At 47.6% G+C, this 17,672-nt stretch overlaps 1 protein-coding gene across 3 annotated transcripts in view; it reads right to left on the minus strand.

Annotated features, from left to right (window-relative positions):
- TENM4 (teneurin transmembrane protein 4) overlaps positions 1-17,672 on the minus strand; it is a 1,359,030-nt gene that overhangs the window by 263,980 nt on the left and 1,077,378 nt on the right. For 2 of the 3 annotated variants that reach the window (XM_032427010.1, XM_032427009.1), the window contains one exon: positions 14,910-15,119. The exons of the other annotated variant lie outside the window; for it this stretch is intronic. In XM_032427010.1, coding sequence (XP_032282901.1) covers positions 14,910-15,119 — 210 coding nt within the window. The remainder of the gene's footprint in view (positions 1-14,909; positions 15,120-17,672) is intronic. 3 annotated transcript variants of the gene reach the window in all.

The raw sequence follows: 17,672 nt of genomic DNA on the forward strand, positions 1-17,672 counted from the left end.
TGCCTTTACAATCTGGAGGAGTTTTTCATGTTTCAGCTCATGCTGAATTGCTTTATGCTTTAGCTATAAACCTCTGACAGAGAGGGTACGGGGCAAGGCTGGCCCAACTTTAACTATAGCTGTACCGCTGTAAAGCTCAGGTTACAGGGATCACTTCTGGTGCCAAGGCAGTTTAATGAGTATGAATGCACATAATTCGTTCCAGTTGTCCTGCCTCAGCACAGAAGGGCTATTTCTGGGGTGGGGCTCCGCACACTTCTGCCAATGTGGTTCCCATTACCGGCTCCAGAGCCTCGACCAAATCCCCTCCACGCCCAGGAAGGGCCTGTTTTATCACAACTGCTAAACTATCAATTCTCTGTAAAGGTTCACAGGGTTTCTATATTTGGAGCTCCCAAAGGGGGTGGAGGTGGGATGGCGCTATACAATTGCGCCCACACCCTGCCCATCCCACGAAACCTTTCCAAAAACTCAGCTGCTTTGTCCAATCTCCCTTCAACCCAAGCAACGTCTCTTCCGCTTTTATTTGGAACACTTGCAAGCCTAAAGAAAAGTCCAAAGAATAGTTCAAAAACATCTATATACCCTTCACCTGAATCTGTCAATTGTTAATATGATGCCACACTGCTTTATTGCATTATCTTTTTATACAAAATTTTTTTTTTTCTGACTGTTTGAAAGACACTTGCAGACATCAGGACACCTTACATCAGCATGCATCTCCTGAGAATAAGGACATTCCCCCGTCCAACCACAATATCTATCATGATCACAACTAAGAAAATGAACAATCATTCTACAATGTCACCTAACATATATATATACCATATTTAAAAATTTCTTCAATTCTTCCCTAAATGTCTTCTTTATAGCCTTAAAAGAAACTTAGGATCCAATCAAGATTCAAATGTTGCTTGAATGTGGCTGCTATATTTAGAAGACATGGACATTTTTCCAAAGAAGACATACAAATGGCCAACAGACATATGAAAAAATGCTCAACATCACTCGGCATCAGGGAAATTCAAATCAAAACCTCAATGAGATACCACCTCACACCAGTCAGAATGGCTAAAATTAACAAGTCAGGAAATGACAGATGTTGGCGAGGATGCAGAGAAAGGGGAACCCTATTACACTGTTGGTGGGAATGCAAGCTGGTGCAGCCACTCTGGAAAACAGTATGGAGGTTCCTCAAAAAGTTGAAAATAGAGCTATCCTATGACCCAGCAATTGCACTACTGGGTATTTACCCCAAAGAAACAAATGTAGTGATCTGAAGGGGTACGTGCACCGTGATGTTTATAGCAGCAATGTCCACAGTAGCCAAACTGTGGAAAGAGCCCAGATGTCCTTCAAGAGATGAATGGATAAAGAAGATGTGATGTATATATACAATCAAATACTACTCAGCCATCAAAAAAAATGAAATCTTGCCATTTGCAATGATGTGGATGGAACTAGAGGGTATTATGCTAAACGAAATAAGTCAATCAGAGAAAGACAATTATCATATGATCTCACTCATGTGGAATTTAAGAAACAAAACAGCGAGCATGGGGGAAGGGAAGAAAAAATAAAACAAGACAAAATCAGAGAGGGAGACAAACCATAAGAGACTCTTTATCTTAGGAAACAAACTGAGGGTTGCTGGAGGGGAGGGGGGTGGGGGGAGGGGTAACTGGGTGACGGGCATTAAGGAGGGCACGTGATGTAATGAGCACTAGGTATTATATAAGACTGATGAATCACTGCCCTCTACCTCTGAAACCAATAATACATTATATGTTAATTGAATTTAAATAAATTAAAAGAAAAAAAATGTGGTTACTATATTTAGTCTCTTTTAATCTAGAGGAAATTTCTACCCACCCTATCACTCCTGATTCCCTTTTTTCATGACATTGACCTTTTGGAAAAATCTAGGCCAGCTGTTGCACAGACTGTCCCTACATACTGGATGGCTCTTGATGTTTTCTCATGATAAGATTCAGGTTCACATCTCACATGTGATGGAATGTACTTGTTCTTGCTTCATATTACTGACCACTAAGTGGTCACACAGGGGATGATTCCTGATCTCCCCACCGTAAAGAATCTTTTTCCTGTTGTAATTAGTAATCTGTGATGCAAAGCCCAATTTCTTAGACTCAGTTATCCAAACTATTTCTGCCCTCTCACCTCCTATCTGTCCTTTGGTTTTAGCCCCCACACCCTGAAAATGGTCTTACCATAGTTACCAATGGCCATCTAGATGCCAAAGCCACTAGGCACTTTCCACATTTGCATCATTGAACTCTCAGTGACAGGATGTAAACGTTCAGCCCCTTCTCAGGGGCAGGATTCACATCAGTACCCATGGCCCTACCTCAGTGGTTGGCACACAGTAGGCGGTCAAGAGATCTTGTAGAAAGAATAAGTGACTACATCCATTGAGAGAAAGTCAGGATTTGGAATCAGAAGGCCTGGCTTCAAATCTAGCTCAGCCACTCTTCATATAAGGAATGGGTTGACTTTAGTCAGTGGTTTTCACAACTTCGAGAAAAATGTTAACACTTGAAGTGTTCTTTCAATAGGATCTTACACAGAGGCAAATGTAGGAAGCTGAGAAGAGGGGGCTGCCTTGGTTGAAGCAGGTCATGAAGGCCAGTGGTGTGCCTCACTGGAGTGGGGGTCCGGGGAGGTATTGGAGAGGTTCAAGCAGGAGGGGAAGGGGCATACTCTAGTGGGTCCTGACTGCCAGCCTGAGAAGTCTAAACTGTAATGTGTAGTGTTAGGTTTCAGTAGTGGAAGGTGCGTTGGGAAATCACTATCACAGGTCACTGTGGGTGCCATATCTCGGGGGAGGGGAAAGAGCAGGGCAGGAGAGCGCAGGCTGGAGGCAGGAGGTCAGGAATTATCCCTGGTCCTCTGTCTGTCTTGGTTCCCTCCTCTGAAGTCCTTTGTCTATTGAATGCTCTTTGAGTCTTTCTTTCCCTTTATATCTAAGTGTCCCTCCTGGCCAGGAAGGGGAGCAGTGCGTCACTAGATGAAGAGTGAGGTTAGCAGGGAATGGAGGGGCAGAGGCCCCCCGTGCTTGGAGGGGCTCAGACCATTTGCTGAGTGATTTGGTGACCTGAGAAGCCTGTCCATTGTCCAGGCTTTAAAGGGCCACTGCCCCTTACCATTAACCCAACTCAGGACAAAGGCCATCACCAGCTCAGACAAATAAGCTGCTTAGCCAGACCTCATGCATCATCTTGTCACCCATACAGGGGCCCAACGGGGGCATCTTAAAAGAGCTAAGCATTGGAGTGCGACTCAGCGGTTTCCATTCAGGGGGATTCTGGCCTGGGGCTGGGGACTGCCACCACGGTGTGCATGCAGCCTCCTCTTCAATGCAGGACGGGGGGGCGGGGGGCGGGCAGGGAGAGATCTCTGATCTGCCGGGGAGGCTTTCTGAGATCTTTGGCTTCCTGGACACTGTCAAGAAAGGGGGACCATGGCTGTTGGCGGAGGGAAGGTGGCCTGTGGGGGAAAGATGAGGTTGCGTTAAGGAGCCAGGCACACCTGGGATACAAAATGCCACTTATTACCTGCGTGACCTTGGCCAAGTTATCAGACCTTTCTGAGGCTTGGTTGGGTAATGCAATAACCAGAATACAGATAACAATAACAATAGTGTTCATTTAAGACTTTATAAGAGTCACACACTTTGCTGTGTACTTCACATACATGATTTCACACTGAATTCTAACAACATGTATGAAGTAGGCATTATTATCATCCTTATTCTATACATGAGGTAAAATGGAAACTTAGAAGTCAAGTTATTTGCTAAAGGACTCAGCTAGTAGTGGCAGGGCCAAAAATCAAACCCATACTCTTAAGTCTTCTGCTCTCAAGCCCCCCGTCACGCAGATTCATGGGTGGGAACAAACCCCGCAGTCACGCAGATTCATGGGTGGGAACAAGCCCCTGTCACGCAGATTCATGGGTGGGAACAAGTCCCGCAGTCACGCAGATTCATGGGTGGGAACAAGCCCCGCAGTCACACAGATTCATGGGTGGGAACAAGCCCCGCAGTCACGCAGATTCATGGAGGGAACAAGCTCCCCGTCACGCAGATTCATGGGTGGGAAATATGGAGCACTTGGCACAGGACCCGGCTACCTGTTAAGTGTGCAGGAATGGGATTTACCCTTCTGTCACACAATCCAAAGGTGTGTCAGGCTCTCCTCAGTTCCCGAGGCTGTACCTGCCACCTTCCCCCCTCTGCATGAGCTCTGAGCAGCACACCTGCCCTAAGTCCATATCGCTCAGTCCATTTCTACCTCAAACTTTGGGGAAACTGAGGCTTCTAAAGAGACTGCTCCATGAGAGGGGGGCGGGGGTGGAGTGGAGATGGGCCCCTGTCATACCAGCTCTTTCCTGGAAGAGAGGAAGAGAGCCTGTCTTCCACTCCTGCCCCCTGGAGCAGACCCGGATGTTCCCTCTACCTGTCCCCCATGCACCCGGCCACACATGGAGGGCACAGATGATGTATGATCAGAACTCTCTAGCACAGGACCCCACACAGAGCACACCCCTGGAAAAGTCTGCTGAATGAATGAATGAATGAATGAGGAAATAAATGCTTCCAAACCCCACAATTAGGCTGGGAATACTTGGCTGCATACAAATAACTGACATGCAAAGCATGACCATCCAGGCTCCTCCTCACACCTTCTCCTCATCTGCTCGGGCTGCCATGACCAAATACCATAGCCTGGGTGGCTAAACAAAACACATTGATTTCTCATCATTCGGGAGTCTGGAAAGCCCAAGATCAAGGTTCCGACAGGGTTTGGTGTCTGGTGAGGCCTCCTTTCCTGACTTGCACATGGCCACCTTCTTGTTGTGTCCCACAGCAGGGAGCAAGTGAGTGCTGGTGTCCCCTCCCCTTTTTTAAGGATACCAGTTTCTGTTCAGATCAGGGCTCCACCCTCATGACCTCAGAAGGCCTTACTCACTTCCTTAAAGGATCTGTCTCCAATACAGTCACAAGGCGGGGCTAGGGCTTCAACAGGTGGCTTTTGTGGGGACACAATTCAGGCTGCAGCAGACCTGCAGATCATAAAACTAAAGCTCACTTCTGGGCAGACCCTGAACGTGGAAACTTCCTGGGCTCCTTTGGAGTTAAGCTCTTCTTCCAGTTTGCATTCCACCTGAGCCTCCCAGCTTGCATTAAAAATTCTGCAGCCCCACAGACCCCGGCACACTTGCTTCCTTGCTCCCCTAACGGATGCCTGCTTCAGGGCAGGATTGTTCAGCTGTGTGTCTGTCTCCCCAACAACCAAACAGGTGAGCAGACTGCTTTCTTTTCTCCATGAACCCTGGCACAAAGTAAGTCTTTAATAATCATTTGGGGAAATTGAATTGGTTCTGAAGGGTAATTAAGCTTTATTTCTTCCCAGGTCGCTCCAAATCAGAAAGCCCTTCCACTGTTCTCACTCTAAACTAATGAAGCCTTTGCTCCCCATAACACCAGATATTCACCGCAGGCCCTGTATTTGGCATCAGGCATGTTCCCTGTGCCCTCCAGAGCCGTGTTAGTTTACTGTGGCCACGGCCCCCTGGTGGGAGCACAACCATAAACACAGAGAGCGCAGGGCCCCTGGGAAGAAGGGCTTTGGCTGTGGTTGTCCTGCTGAGTCAGGCCCTGAGCCTGCCAGCAGTGGGAATGAGTCAGTGGGAACGAGTCGAGGGTCGCGGCGGGGGCGGTGTTGGGGGGCATGACAGGGATCTGGGCTTTGGAGGGATCACCCCGGGACAGTGCAAGGATGGAGGAAAGGGAGAGACAGCAGGCAGGGAGGCCAGTGAGGACACGACTGCTGTGGTCCAGGGGAGAAAAGACACAGCAGGAAGTGTTCTGGCTAAGGAGAGCAGGATGCACAAAATAGGTAATAATAGATAACAGAAAATAGTAAGTATCATCGCAACTTCCGTTTTTGCTCCTTCAAGATGATAGCAGACAAGTCATCAAAACCTAAATTTTGACCAGCTAACCTCCTCACCATCTGAAAACACACCCCATTCTTTGCCAAAGATGACAAGGGGGGCCCAGTAAATACTGAACACCCGCTATAATCTCAGTGTCTAAGACATTTCCCATCTTGCCTTTGAAACAACTCCCACCCAGATTGCTGTTCTTACCCCCATTTTACGGATGGGCAGCTGGGTGAGAGAAGTGAGTCTGGATGGGGTTGCACAGCTAGGAAGCTTGTTTCCTATCAGTTGTCTATTCCCCCAGAGCCTGCATTCGGCAGCTAAAGAGAGGTCTGGAAGAGCAAATACATGTATTACTGTTGGTATTCTGTGCAGCAGCTTCCCAGAGTTATTTATAGAAATATGATCCATTCAGGAGAGAAGGAGTGAAGCCTAAATGAATTACCAGTCATTTTCCTCTCCTTTCAACTCTGGGGGAAAGGCCAGCTGACCAGAAGGAAAAGACATCACAGCGTTTCATCTGGCCCCAGATATCAACACTCAGTTCCTGGCACTATGGGGAATGCAAGCATGCGCGGAGCTCCAGCAAGCAAGGCTGGGGCTCTGTTTCCAAGACCCCTGCTATGTTTGCTTTGCTGCCGCCGGGGGCTCCCTCCCCTCTCCTAAATCTCTGCAAATCATGCAGGAGGGAGAGAGGAGTATTAAAGCTCAGGACATCCAAACAGAGCTGTTAATTGTACCTCCTCCAAGTCTGGGTGGGAATGGCGGAATCTGCCTGCCTTCCAGAGATACCTGGCCAAAACCTTTTGGGTTCCAGAAGGGGAACAGGAAATTAACATTCATTGGGTACCTATTATGTAGCAATCATCATGCTAGAAGCCTTGACCATATTTCCTCATATACACAGCAATTTTGTGAAGTACTATTCAAACCAACATCCATTTTACAGAGGAGGAAACAGACCCAGAGAAGTTAAGCAACTTGCCCGTGGCCACACAGCACAGTAAGGATCTATAGGCCTCCATAACCTGTCTTTCCCTCCCATAGCTCCACATTGTGCTGTTTCTGTTTTTCTTCTGGCTTTGGTCCTTTTAGGCCTTTTATCGCAAAGTGAAATTTTTTTTCATGTTTAATCTCAAACACTTATATAAATAATGGCAGTTCAGAGGGAGAGAGAGGAGGGGAGAAATGAGAGGAAGGTGGGGGGAGGAAGGAAGCCACATGGTTTCCTGGTCCAGACTGGGAGCCATTAACCAGTGATGGGGGATCCAGCTGAGCTCAAAGCACCCAGCTCAGAACTGATGACAGAGGCAGGGGGCAGGGGGCTCAGAGGGGAGGGTGGGAACAGATCGCTCAGAGAAGACCACACTTAGGAAAGGCAAGAAGGGTAGATTCTGAGAGCAGCCAGAGAGGTTTATTCTCAGAGTGAGCAGGCTGCAGGGGGTCGCACTGAAAGCCTAGACAGAATACTGGGAAAAGCCATGGGGCCGAGCATCCTACGGTCATGATTTTGGTGGCATCCAGCGCCAACGGATATTAAAGCACTCTGAGTCACATGCAGGATAGCTGCTTTCAACCTTTTAGATGATGTCGAGGAGGAAGCCTCACTTTAGTACTGGTGTGTTTTTAACACTAACACTTACTAAGGTCCCTACTTAACAAAGAGAAGTGAACCTCTGCTCCATGTCCTCAAGCAGGCATTCTTTCACCAGACTGGGACAATCGCTTCCCCTGTATTTATTTCTATGGCTTCCTTCTAGGTATGGCAAGTGAATTGCAACAGAAATACACAATTTTCTTTTAAAATAAATAAATTTGGGGCGCCTGGGTAGCTTAGTCAGTTGAACGTCTGCCTTCGGCTCAGGTCATGATCCCGGGGTCCTGGGATCAGCCCTGCGTTGTCAGGCTCCCTGCTCCCTGCTAAGCGGGGAGTCTGCTTCTCTCTCTCCCTCTGCCCGTTCCCACCCCCCCGCTTGTGCTCCCTCCTTCTCTCTCTCAAATAAATAAATAAAATCTTAAAAGATAAATAAATAAATTCACTTATGTAAAAAAAAAGTTGGTAAAAGGAGGCAGGGCAGGAAAGGAAGAGTGGCGCAGGCGGGCACCCCACTATAACACAGACTATGACAGGCTTGGGCAATGCTGATGTCATCTGGTCCTCCCACCTCCTGGGAAGCTGAGGGACACAAGACAAGGCTCTTGCAGGGTCATGCTGCAGGTCAGACGCAGAGCTGGTCTTGGGAGCCAGGTCTGCTGCTCCCAGGAACGTTAGCCTGGTTTTTGTGGTGAAGGGCCATGGTGAGGCCTCTCCAGGTGAGGTTTACAACTGGAAAATGGAGCTTATATGGATGGTGGCGGGCCTCGCAGGTTGGACTGACCCACTGTGAGCAAATCCAAACCTGGTTCAAAGCCATGCAGCAAAAGGGCAGCTCTGGGCCAAGCTGCTTGTCTCCCTGAGCATGTTTCCTCCGGGTATGATGGTGCCCCCAGTACTCCACATAGGGCCAATCTCCCTATGCTGTGGATCTGACCAGGTGACAGATGTGAACGCCCTCCAGGAATGTGAGGGCTTCGCAAGTGTTACTTGTATTAATCTCGCAGACTCTCCATGGCCTCCTTCCTGGCGCTTCTTCAACAGTCTGGGCCCTGAAGTGTCAGGAGATGCTCTAAGACACGGTCTGGTGTCCACAGGGCCTCATGGAGCAGGCCACTAACATTTCAGTGGGGACACAAACCAGGCTGAGTTTCCAGATGGAAAAAGCCCAGACACATGGCTAACGTGCCTTCCTCGGGGGGTGGTCTAGGAATTCCTAGATCTAATCAAGCCGTACGCCAAAAATGTTATTTTTGTACCTTTTAATGCAATGGAATTTGGGGAAATTAGTGGAAAAGGAGCTGCAAAGAGTCTACAATTGTGTCACGTGAGTGACTAATTAAAGGGCTCTGGTTCTCCCAGGACATTTGGTTACATTAATTCAAAATGTGACCTGTTTATTTTGCAAGGTCAGGAAGAAGCCTTACCTCCTAGAAAGCCAATGTGGCAATTAAATTAGAGTCACCAGAGTTTGCCTGAGGTAATGTATGAAAAAGGGCTTTGTAAACTGTATGAAAACAGAAGTCACCTCTGTGTGGCTGTCCTCGCTGCCCCCAATTAGGGGGGCACAATGGCCTACCCCTGGTGGAAAGCCACAGGTAAGGGCTTGTTTAGTTGAGGGAGGTACCTGGTAAGGTGGGAAGGGCGTGAAGTCTGGGGCCATGCTTCGAACTGTCACTTTGCAGCACTTGGGCAAATCATTTCATCTCTGCTTGTCCCCACAGTTATGCGTGTGGCTCACTGTACTGTTCCATGGGGGGTGTTTTTGTGGGCGCGGTGGGAGGGGGAAGAGGGCTGGCAGGAGGGAGGAAGAGAGAACATCAACTTTGTCCACTTTTGCCTGTAGCACCTGCAATCGGGTGCTCAGCAGAGAAGATCCAGCCTTGGACAAGGCCCACCTCAAGGAACCTGCAGCTGACTGTGGAAACCAGACCAGGATAAGCAGGTCCTCAGACTATTAGGGAGGCGTGTGCACAGAAGTCTGCAGGGCGTTAAGAAAGAACGTCCACACGCCCGAGGGGCTGTCAGGGAAGTTCCTTAAGAACTCAGAGTTGCTGAGTTCTAGATTGTGGAAAATTGATCACCTGGCCTCTTTCCTCCTAAATTCCCCCGCAGGGAGGCAGCCAGCCTGCTGGCCTGACCTGGACTCCTGAGTTCCCACATCTGCAGCAGAGGGGGCTTGGCCTTTCTAAGGAGCTGTCACAGATGAACAGCAAACTCTTACAAAGCTTCCCCGCCAGCGACTTGGACCTGTAGCGCACCTTCTATGTGTCAAGCTGTCTAGTTATCTCTGTAACCACAGGCAAGTTACTAAACTTTGAATCCTGATACCCCCGTTTAAAAAAAAGGTGCAATTCAGGCCCACCATCCATTAACCACCATTCCGAAATCCCCAAAACTCTAAGACCAAAAGTTCTATCAAAATTCTTTTCATGGCAAAACTTGAACTGACATGAGGCTCAGAGTCTTATTTTTTTAAATCCCATGAGTATAACTATTCATGTTTCACTCAGAAATATGGATGTGTTTGATTACTATGGACCATCTGAGTACTCTGGGAATGTTAAGAAAAATACATCATAGGAACTGTATTTTCTTTCTTAAATCTGAAAATTTCTGAATTCTGAAACACATGCTGAATCCAAGGGGTTCACTTAAGAGATTCTGATCTCATTGGTTTAATACCTATTTTATGGGGTCTCTCTGCTTAGAATGCCCTTCCCCCTCATCTGTCTGGATAACATCCACAGGCATTTCAAATGTCATCATGAATGAATGAATAAAGGAACCTATGAATTTGTCTTGCTACTAGGAGATAGGTAACTTAACTTCTCTACATAGCTGGTGTAAGAATCTATTTACCAACAAGAGTATTTTAATGCAAGAGAGAGGACAGGTGAACAGAATTGCTTGACAACCTCACACACCCCAGTGTCCTTTACCTCTGGGACTGGGGAAACATCCAGACCCAAGTACCTACAGTTGATACAGAACAACTAAAATAGGTTCCATGAAATTCCCCGTGAAAGAAGACAAAACCTCACTGGACACTTCTCAGCAGTAGGAAACAGGCACAATTTTGCCTTCTGATTTCACAAAATGACTACATAGGACCCAGGCAGACTCCCTCAGGGGAATCTGGATAGGTCCTAAATTAAGTTGAATTTTTTTGTTTTGTTTCGTTTCGTTTTAAGAAAACACATTTGGAAGGAGCTGGCATACATAGCAGTGTTTCCCATTTAGAAAGAAAAATAAACACTCCTCCACTGGATTGGAAGTCAAAACAAAATAATCCCAGCTGCTTAAGACCCGAGAAAGTCAATGAAACTGCCAAACAACAGTGATGTTGACCAGTGTGACTAGCTTGAGAAATGTGTAAGGCGAGGTGGGAAGGGCCCAGTGCAGGGTGCAGGGTATGGGGGGAAGAAAAGAAAAGAAAAACAGCCATGGATGGCCCAGCGTCCAGGGCTTGCCTCTCATGAAGCAGCACCAAAATTTAGTGTCTAAGTCATCTGTACTTATTTGACTACAGGGCATTGAAACTTCCCCAGTCCTCACAAAAAACACAGCTGAAAGATTCTACTCTATGGTATCAGACAGACCTGAAGTTCCAATCTGATTCTATCAGTTAGAAGCTGTGTGATGTAGGAGAAGTCACTTAACCTCTCTGGCCCTTTCTTGCCTCAGTGAGACTTAAAAATGGCTATGTCACAGGATAGATATGAAGATTCAATGAGATTCAATGAGATTCCAAAATTCAGTGGGTACTTCATAAAGGTTTGTGAAGTAATAGGAATCTAACAACTTGTAATTCTTTTTTTAGGAAATTCTTTTAAAAATCTTTAAAATTTTTTTCTTTGGTGGACTTCCTCTTCTCTTCTCCACTCCTACTAAGGGGGAGACATAGAAATAACAGGACCTGGTATTGGTAAGAAAACATAAAAAATGGGTGGGAGGGTGGGAAGAAGAAGATAGGAGGAGACTTTAGAGTCAAGCAGGCTTGGGTTTGAATCTTTAATATGCCGTGGAGCTATGGGCAAGTCACTGGCCCTTGCTGGGCCTCATTTTCCTGGCAGACAAATAGAAATAAATAAATGGAAGCTCAAAGAAGTTAATACATGTAAAGAAAGACTTACAGGCAGAAGGTGCTCATTACATGTATATTCTCCCACCCACCTCCACCTCACCTAGGCTTTGAGAAACTGACAGCTTTCTCTGAGCTATTTATTCCCTGACCCTCTTAAATATTACCCTCCAAGTTTTTCCAAGTCTCTTTACTGCAGAATTTAGGTTATGACAATTGACGGAACACTTACTATTTATTCTACAAAGTTTCTCTGGGGTAGGGACAAATACCTACTTAATCCTCACCACTTCCTTAGCTTTTCAGCTGACTAGTTGATATTTTAGTGAAATCTTTCGTTACATATATCAGTGTTTTCTAGATGGTTATCCTTGGGGGCAGATTAGGACTTTGATGACAGAAAGAGCTCCTTTCCCTGTTTTCTTTCCCGCAGGGACAGCGAGCCAGTCTGTAATGCGCCATGCGTTCTCCTTGCACTTTACACGGGGATTTTGGCCGGGCGGCTCTGAGGCGTCGCGGCCCCGGGACCGCAGCTCCGGTGCTGGGGTTGACACAGCTGTAGGCAGTGCGCCTCTGGGGAGCCCCTGGAGAGAGCAGCCCGAGCTCTGGGGGAGGCTGGCCGTCCTGTGCAGGGCGCTGAGTCAGCTCCCACCAAAGGAAACCACTTCAGTTTCACCCTCCAGGAGCCCGAGGGGCTGCCTTTGTCATTTAAAGTACATTCTGAATTAAGTCTCGGGGAAGCCGGCCTCAGAAGGAGCTAGAGCAATTCATCCATTTAGGTGGTCTCTAAAGCCTTCCATTGCTGGAAGGGAATGGGGCTGTGGCGATAGGGAAGGGAAATGGGGACGTCTGTCCCGTTGAACCATTCTTAAACTCCATAGCAACCTTGGAAGGTTTTCCCCATTTCACAGATGGAGCAACTGATGGTCTGAGAGGTTAGGTACTTTGCCCAAGGGTCACATGTCCGGGACCCCATGGTCCTTGCTCTCTTAGCTGCACTTTGGCCCTTACGCAGTTTGTACTGCTTGCTCATTCATTTATTCTTTTATTAAGTTGACACTCCACAGAAAGCACCTCTAAGGCTGTGCACCAAACTGTTAGAAGTAGTTATCTCTGGGAGGAGGGATTACAAGAGAACTCTGCTTTTTACCATTCTGTATTATCTGAATGTTAAAGAGCATTGTTATTTTTATAATTGACAAAAACAATGAAGATAATCCCATTAAAATAACCTTACATTTCTTTCATGAAAATCAATCCAAACCTTAAAAACATATATTGGGTCCACTATGCAGCAGAGTCCACTCATGTCCACTCAGTAGTGCTGGGTTCATGCCCGTATCAGCAGGTCCTTTTGCTCCTAGAAGACCACTCAGTGTGGGGTCTCAGGGCCCAGGAAGGTAGCAGGCAGGGTCCAGCTGTGGAGTGAGACTCCCTGGCTCTCTCATGACCCGCCAACCCCAGAGCAGCAGACCACTAAAAACCCAGACTCTCCCTTTGGGCACAGGACACATTTATAACCAACCTTTCGAGTGACATACTCGAGCAAGTCCCAGGGAAGGAATCAGAAGTGTCTCTAGGTCCCCTGGGGAGTGGGAGGAGCACAGAGGAGCACAATTGAGCAGACAGCTTTTAGACCAAAGTACCCCCATCTTCCCTGCACATCAATAATGCACGAATGCTATCAATTTGCTGCAGAATTTACAACAAAGTGATTGCTCTCGTTCAGTTATTTAGCAAAGGGAGAGATTAAGGACTTTAATCTCCTGCCTTCTCTTTTACCTGCAAGGCTTATTTACCCAGAAATGAACAAAGAATGCCATCATGCATATGTGTGTGTGTGTGTGTGTGTACCACACACATTTTTTTTTTTTCCAAGTAAACTTAAGGCCACTGGCTAGCAAATCCCTGTCAGCACCACATGACATTCATTCAGAGTACCTTAGACATTGCTCCATCACTGGTAACATGGGGAACTGATACCTAGAGAGGGACAGTCATTTGCAAAAACAAATAGCCCGTGAGCCACCGAGTTGGGCCTTGCACACAAATATCCTTCCTCCTGGTCCAGGGTTTCTATTTCTGTGCATAGCTTAAAACATGAGCAGCTAAAACGTATAGAGAAGCAATGACACCAAACCACCAAAAGGACAACGCCACTCTTCGGGGAGCACAAAGTTATAGGCCCTGGAGGATGGTTCGGCTTTTGGTCACAGAGAATGTAGGGCCTAAGATCCTGGTAGAAGAGAACCATCAAGCCCAAAGACGTCCTGTCTGATTTTCAAAGACAGTAGAGGCTGTATATCATCCCCTCTCTTGGAGGCTTCTGGGCATCCCTGCAAAGAAGTGGATTGGCCTCTGTTGAACACAGAGAGGGCAAGGACCTTGAGCCAGGTCACACAGCACCTGACCAAGAACTAAAACCCGGGTCTGCTAGCTCTAGGTCAGCCTAGGGCTCTTCCCCCATACCCTCCCATATCTCTTCTTCTTAAGAGAGTCAGGGCACAGCTTAGAAGAACAGTGTTTATTACGGGCAGATCCAGGCCTAAGCCCCCTGGCTCTCTGCAGCCAGCCATTCGGCCCTGCAGCTGCTGGGGACTTCAGGGCCCTCTGTCTCCTGGCAGTGTGAAAGTCAAGAACTTTGGAAGCCAGCACTGGCCTCCAGGTAGTACACTTTCTCCCAGCTTTCTCCCGGTTAATGGGGGCACTATAGCACCGGTTTCTTCGGCTGTGTCGTGAGGAGGCCCCAAGCAAGCGGCAAGGGGTAGTGGCGGCCACAGCCCTGGCACAGAGGAGGTAGCCAAGCGGTGCTCTTTGTGTTTTAACCTTTCTTTTCTATTTCGGTTTGGATCTGTGTTTCTGTGTCTTTGCCTAACCCCGGTCTCCACCTGACGCTTCTGTCTCGCGTCTGTCTGTGCTTCTCTGTCCCGGCAGCTCTGTCTACCCCGACCTCTGTCACCGGAGTGCGGACAGCAACCCCCTGACCCCCCCGCACACTCCAGCGGCGCAGCAGGGCAGGAGCGGGGCTGCCTGAGCCGCGGAGCTGCGCCAGGCCCCCGACAACCCCGAGCCCCCCATGCACCAGGCCCCTCCTACCCTGCAAGCGGCCCAAGCAGGCAGATTAATCAGCATCGCCAATGAAAGGAAAAACACACACAAACACACGCACACACACACACACAATCAGCATCGCCAACGAAAGGAAAACACACACACACACACACACACAACACCCACAGAAGTTAGGAAGAGAGAGGGACTTACCGTTCGCTGCGACCCCCAGGCTGGCGGAGCCACTTTTAACTAAGAATGAATTAGGGACAAACTCTTCCTCAGAGTCTGAGTCCGGGGTTGGCTGGGCCACACCGCTGCCTAGCAACCGCCTCTGGCTCTCATTGGCCGGAGGGGAGGGGGGCGGGGAGGGGGACTGCTCAATAGGGGTTGATGAAGCGGATGAACAATGCAAGGGAGCACCTGCGAACCACAAAGACAAACACAGACAGAAAAAAATAATGAAAATTGGTTTTGAGGCACACGGGGAGGGGGAAGGAGCAAAATAAAACACGCATCAATGGGGGAGGGGGCTCCCAACACTGGGCGATCTACTGCACACGTGGTCGGGGGGCGGGGCTGATTGCCTCCGCAAAGGTAGTTGGTGCAAACTCTGAAAAGCAGGGCCTCGGAGCAAAAGTCTGCATGACTTGCAAAGAGGGCACCCCTCGGAAACACACGGGAAGCCCTTCCTGCTTTGCCTGTTCTCTGAGAGAGGCCTGAAAACCTGGGGTCTGGTTCTGGGGGGCCATGCTATCTATCAAACAGCTGCCCCGCTCTGAGCCTCAGTGGCCTCCCTGGTAAAATGAACTGCCCGCACTGGGTGATTGCTGAGCGCCTGCAAGCTGGCCATTCTGTGATGTCGCTGAAGTGAAATGATGTTCTTATTAGTGAGATTTTTAATCGGACATGCCTGGAAAAGGCTCCGGGACTCATAAAAGAGAGAGCTGGAGAGAACGATCCAGAACGATCCCCTTCCCTGGATTTTAATACACTAATGTTTTACTTTTCTCAGAGTCTAACATTTTAAGATTTTTAAATGCTGCCATTCTCTGCCAACTCCCTGAGACCATGAGCACTAGCCTCTTTTCCACGTCTGTACCCCCAGGGGCTAGCACAGTGCCCAGCCTGCAGTAGGCACTAATGAACTATTTGCTAAATAAGTGAGTTGCAGGTGTCTAAAACATTAGGATCCTCCAGTTCTAATAATCTCAGATAAAATAATTCTGTAACTTTAGAACATTAATATTCTGTGAGTTCCAAGATACACTAAGTCAGTAGGTTTTGACACCAAGTTTCTACCACGTCAGGGTTCTGATTCTAAAAAAGTCCAGTGTTGTGAGCACACTCCCAACTCTTCAGAAGGAGAAGGTGATGGCCTGGGACAAGACCTTTGAGATCAGACAATTTGCAGTTCGATCTGCGGCTGGCCTTTAGACATGTGCAGTACATCGTCCACAAGAGAGGGAACATAAGCACAGACATATAAAAGTATACAGTACAAGACAAAGCATCCACTTGACAGCAAGGGCTGCTTCTTTTCTTCCACCTTGACTGATAGAAGGCTGAAAACATAATCAGATCTATCCAGCTTTTCAAAGAGACTGAACCTTAGGAAACATAATGCAGCCCGGACATGTCATCATAAAATTCGGCAGAGCTTTAAGGGAGAGATGGAACAGAGAGCTGCTGATTTGGGGGGGGGGGGGGAGGAGAAAGCTTTTTGTGATCTATCTACAGAGAGATGCTGTCTCAGTTCACAGCCACCAAATCCTGCAGGATCCTGTAGGTTTCATGATTCTGATGTCAACCCCTGAGCCTCACCACGTGTGATGACATTTTATAGAGATGCTGTATATGCCATCTGGTTCATAGGAGAAATTTACTAAGAGCAGTTGAGACAGCAGGGATCAATGACCATGGTACCACCTCTGCATGACTCTGTGTTCTGGTTTCTTTACCAAAAAATCCGGGCTAGGATTCTCTTCAAAATCATCTAAACCGAGCCTTCCCGATTCACCTTGTGAGAACCGTCCCTGACACTACTTACACAGCACTCTCAGGTGATCAATCCTTTCTCTAGCCTTGATCTAGTGCTGCTGCTATCACATTTGCCGTACTGTCTTTGCAGTTATCTGTACTTATGCCTCCCACATAAAAGTATATGGCATATTCTTGGGGCACAGTACATTCTTGGAGTGGGTTTTAGAGTTCAACAGGATTGGGGTTTGCATCATGACCTAGTCCCCTTTTAGCTGTATGATCTTGGGAAAATGACTTCCAGTTCGTTGTTAGTATGCCAGGCACCCCTCCCCTTTGACAGAGTTGTTGCGAGGACCAAAGATACCATATCTGAGCACACAATATGCATGAGCAAGTAGGGTCAGTGCTCACCAAATGTTCATTAAATTGAATGAAACCACCTCTTCCCCCCTCCCCGGAAGAACCTCATTCATGACTCTGCTTCCCTTGCAGTCCCAGTTTTGGAAAGATTTTGTCGACCAGGCTGCATTTATTAAGCAAATATACATTCATTTCCTCCTCTTTTATTAGTCAAAGACATCTTATAATCTCCAATCAGAGCTTCTGATGAGCTGGAGATAACCAGTACCATACCATGCTGAGTTGTTAGAATTTCAGACAAAAGTTAAGAAACACGATATGTTGTTCTAGGGTGCTAGTTACAGCCTCTTCCTGAGTAAATCTGTCAAGCTTTATGAAATAAATAGTTCCAGAACTAAGTAAATTGTTCTATCACAAACTTCAGAGACCTGAGGCTGGGAATAGCACAGTGGCCTGGCCTTCTGCCTGTTTCTTCTGCTTTCATCCACTCTCCAAGCCTCACTCACCTCAGGTCCTGGGGTAGTTCTGAATATTCACAGCCTGACATTCCAAGCACCTAACAAAGCGCCAGGCCCTTAGTAGGTACACAAGAACTCATGATGTTTCTGTGAGGTACAGATATTGTTGGAAACA

The sequence above is a fragment of the Phoca vitulina genome, unplaced genomic scaffold (assembly GCF_004348235.1).
Source record: "Phoca vitulina isolate PV1807 unplaced genomic scaffold, GSC_HSeal_1.0 scaffold36, whole genome shotgun sequence".
Taxonomy (NCBI): Eukaryota; Metazoa; Chordata; class Mammalia; order Carnivora; family Phocidae; genus Phoca; species Phoca vitulina.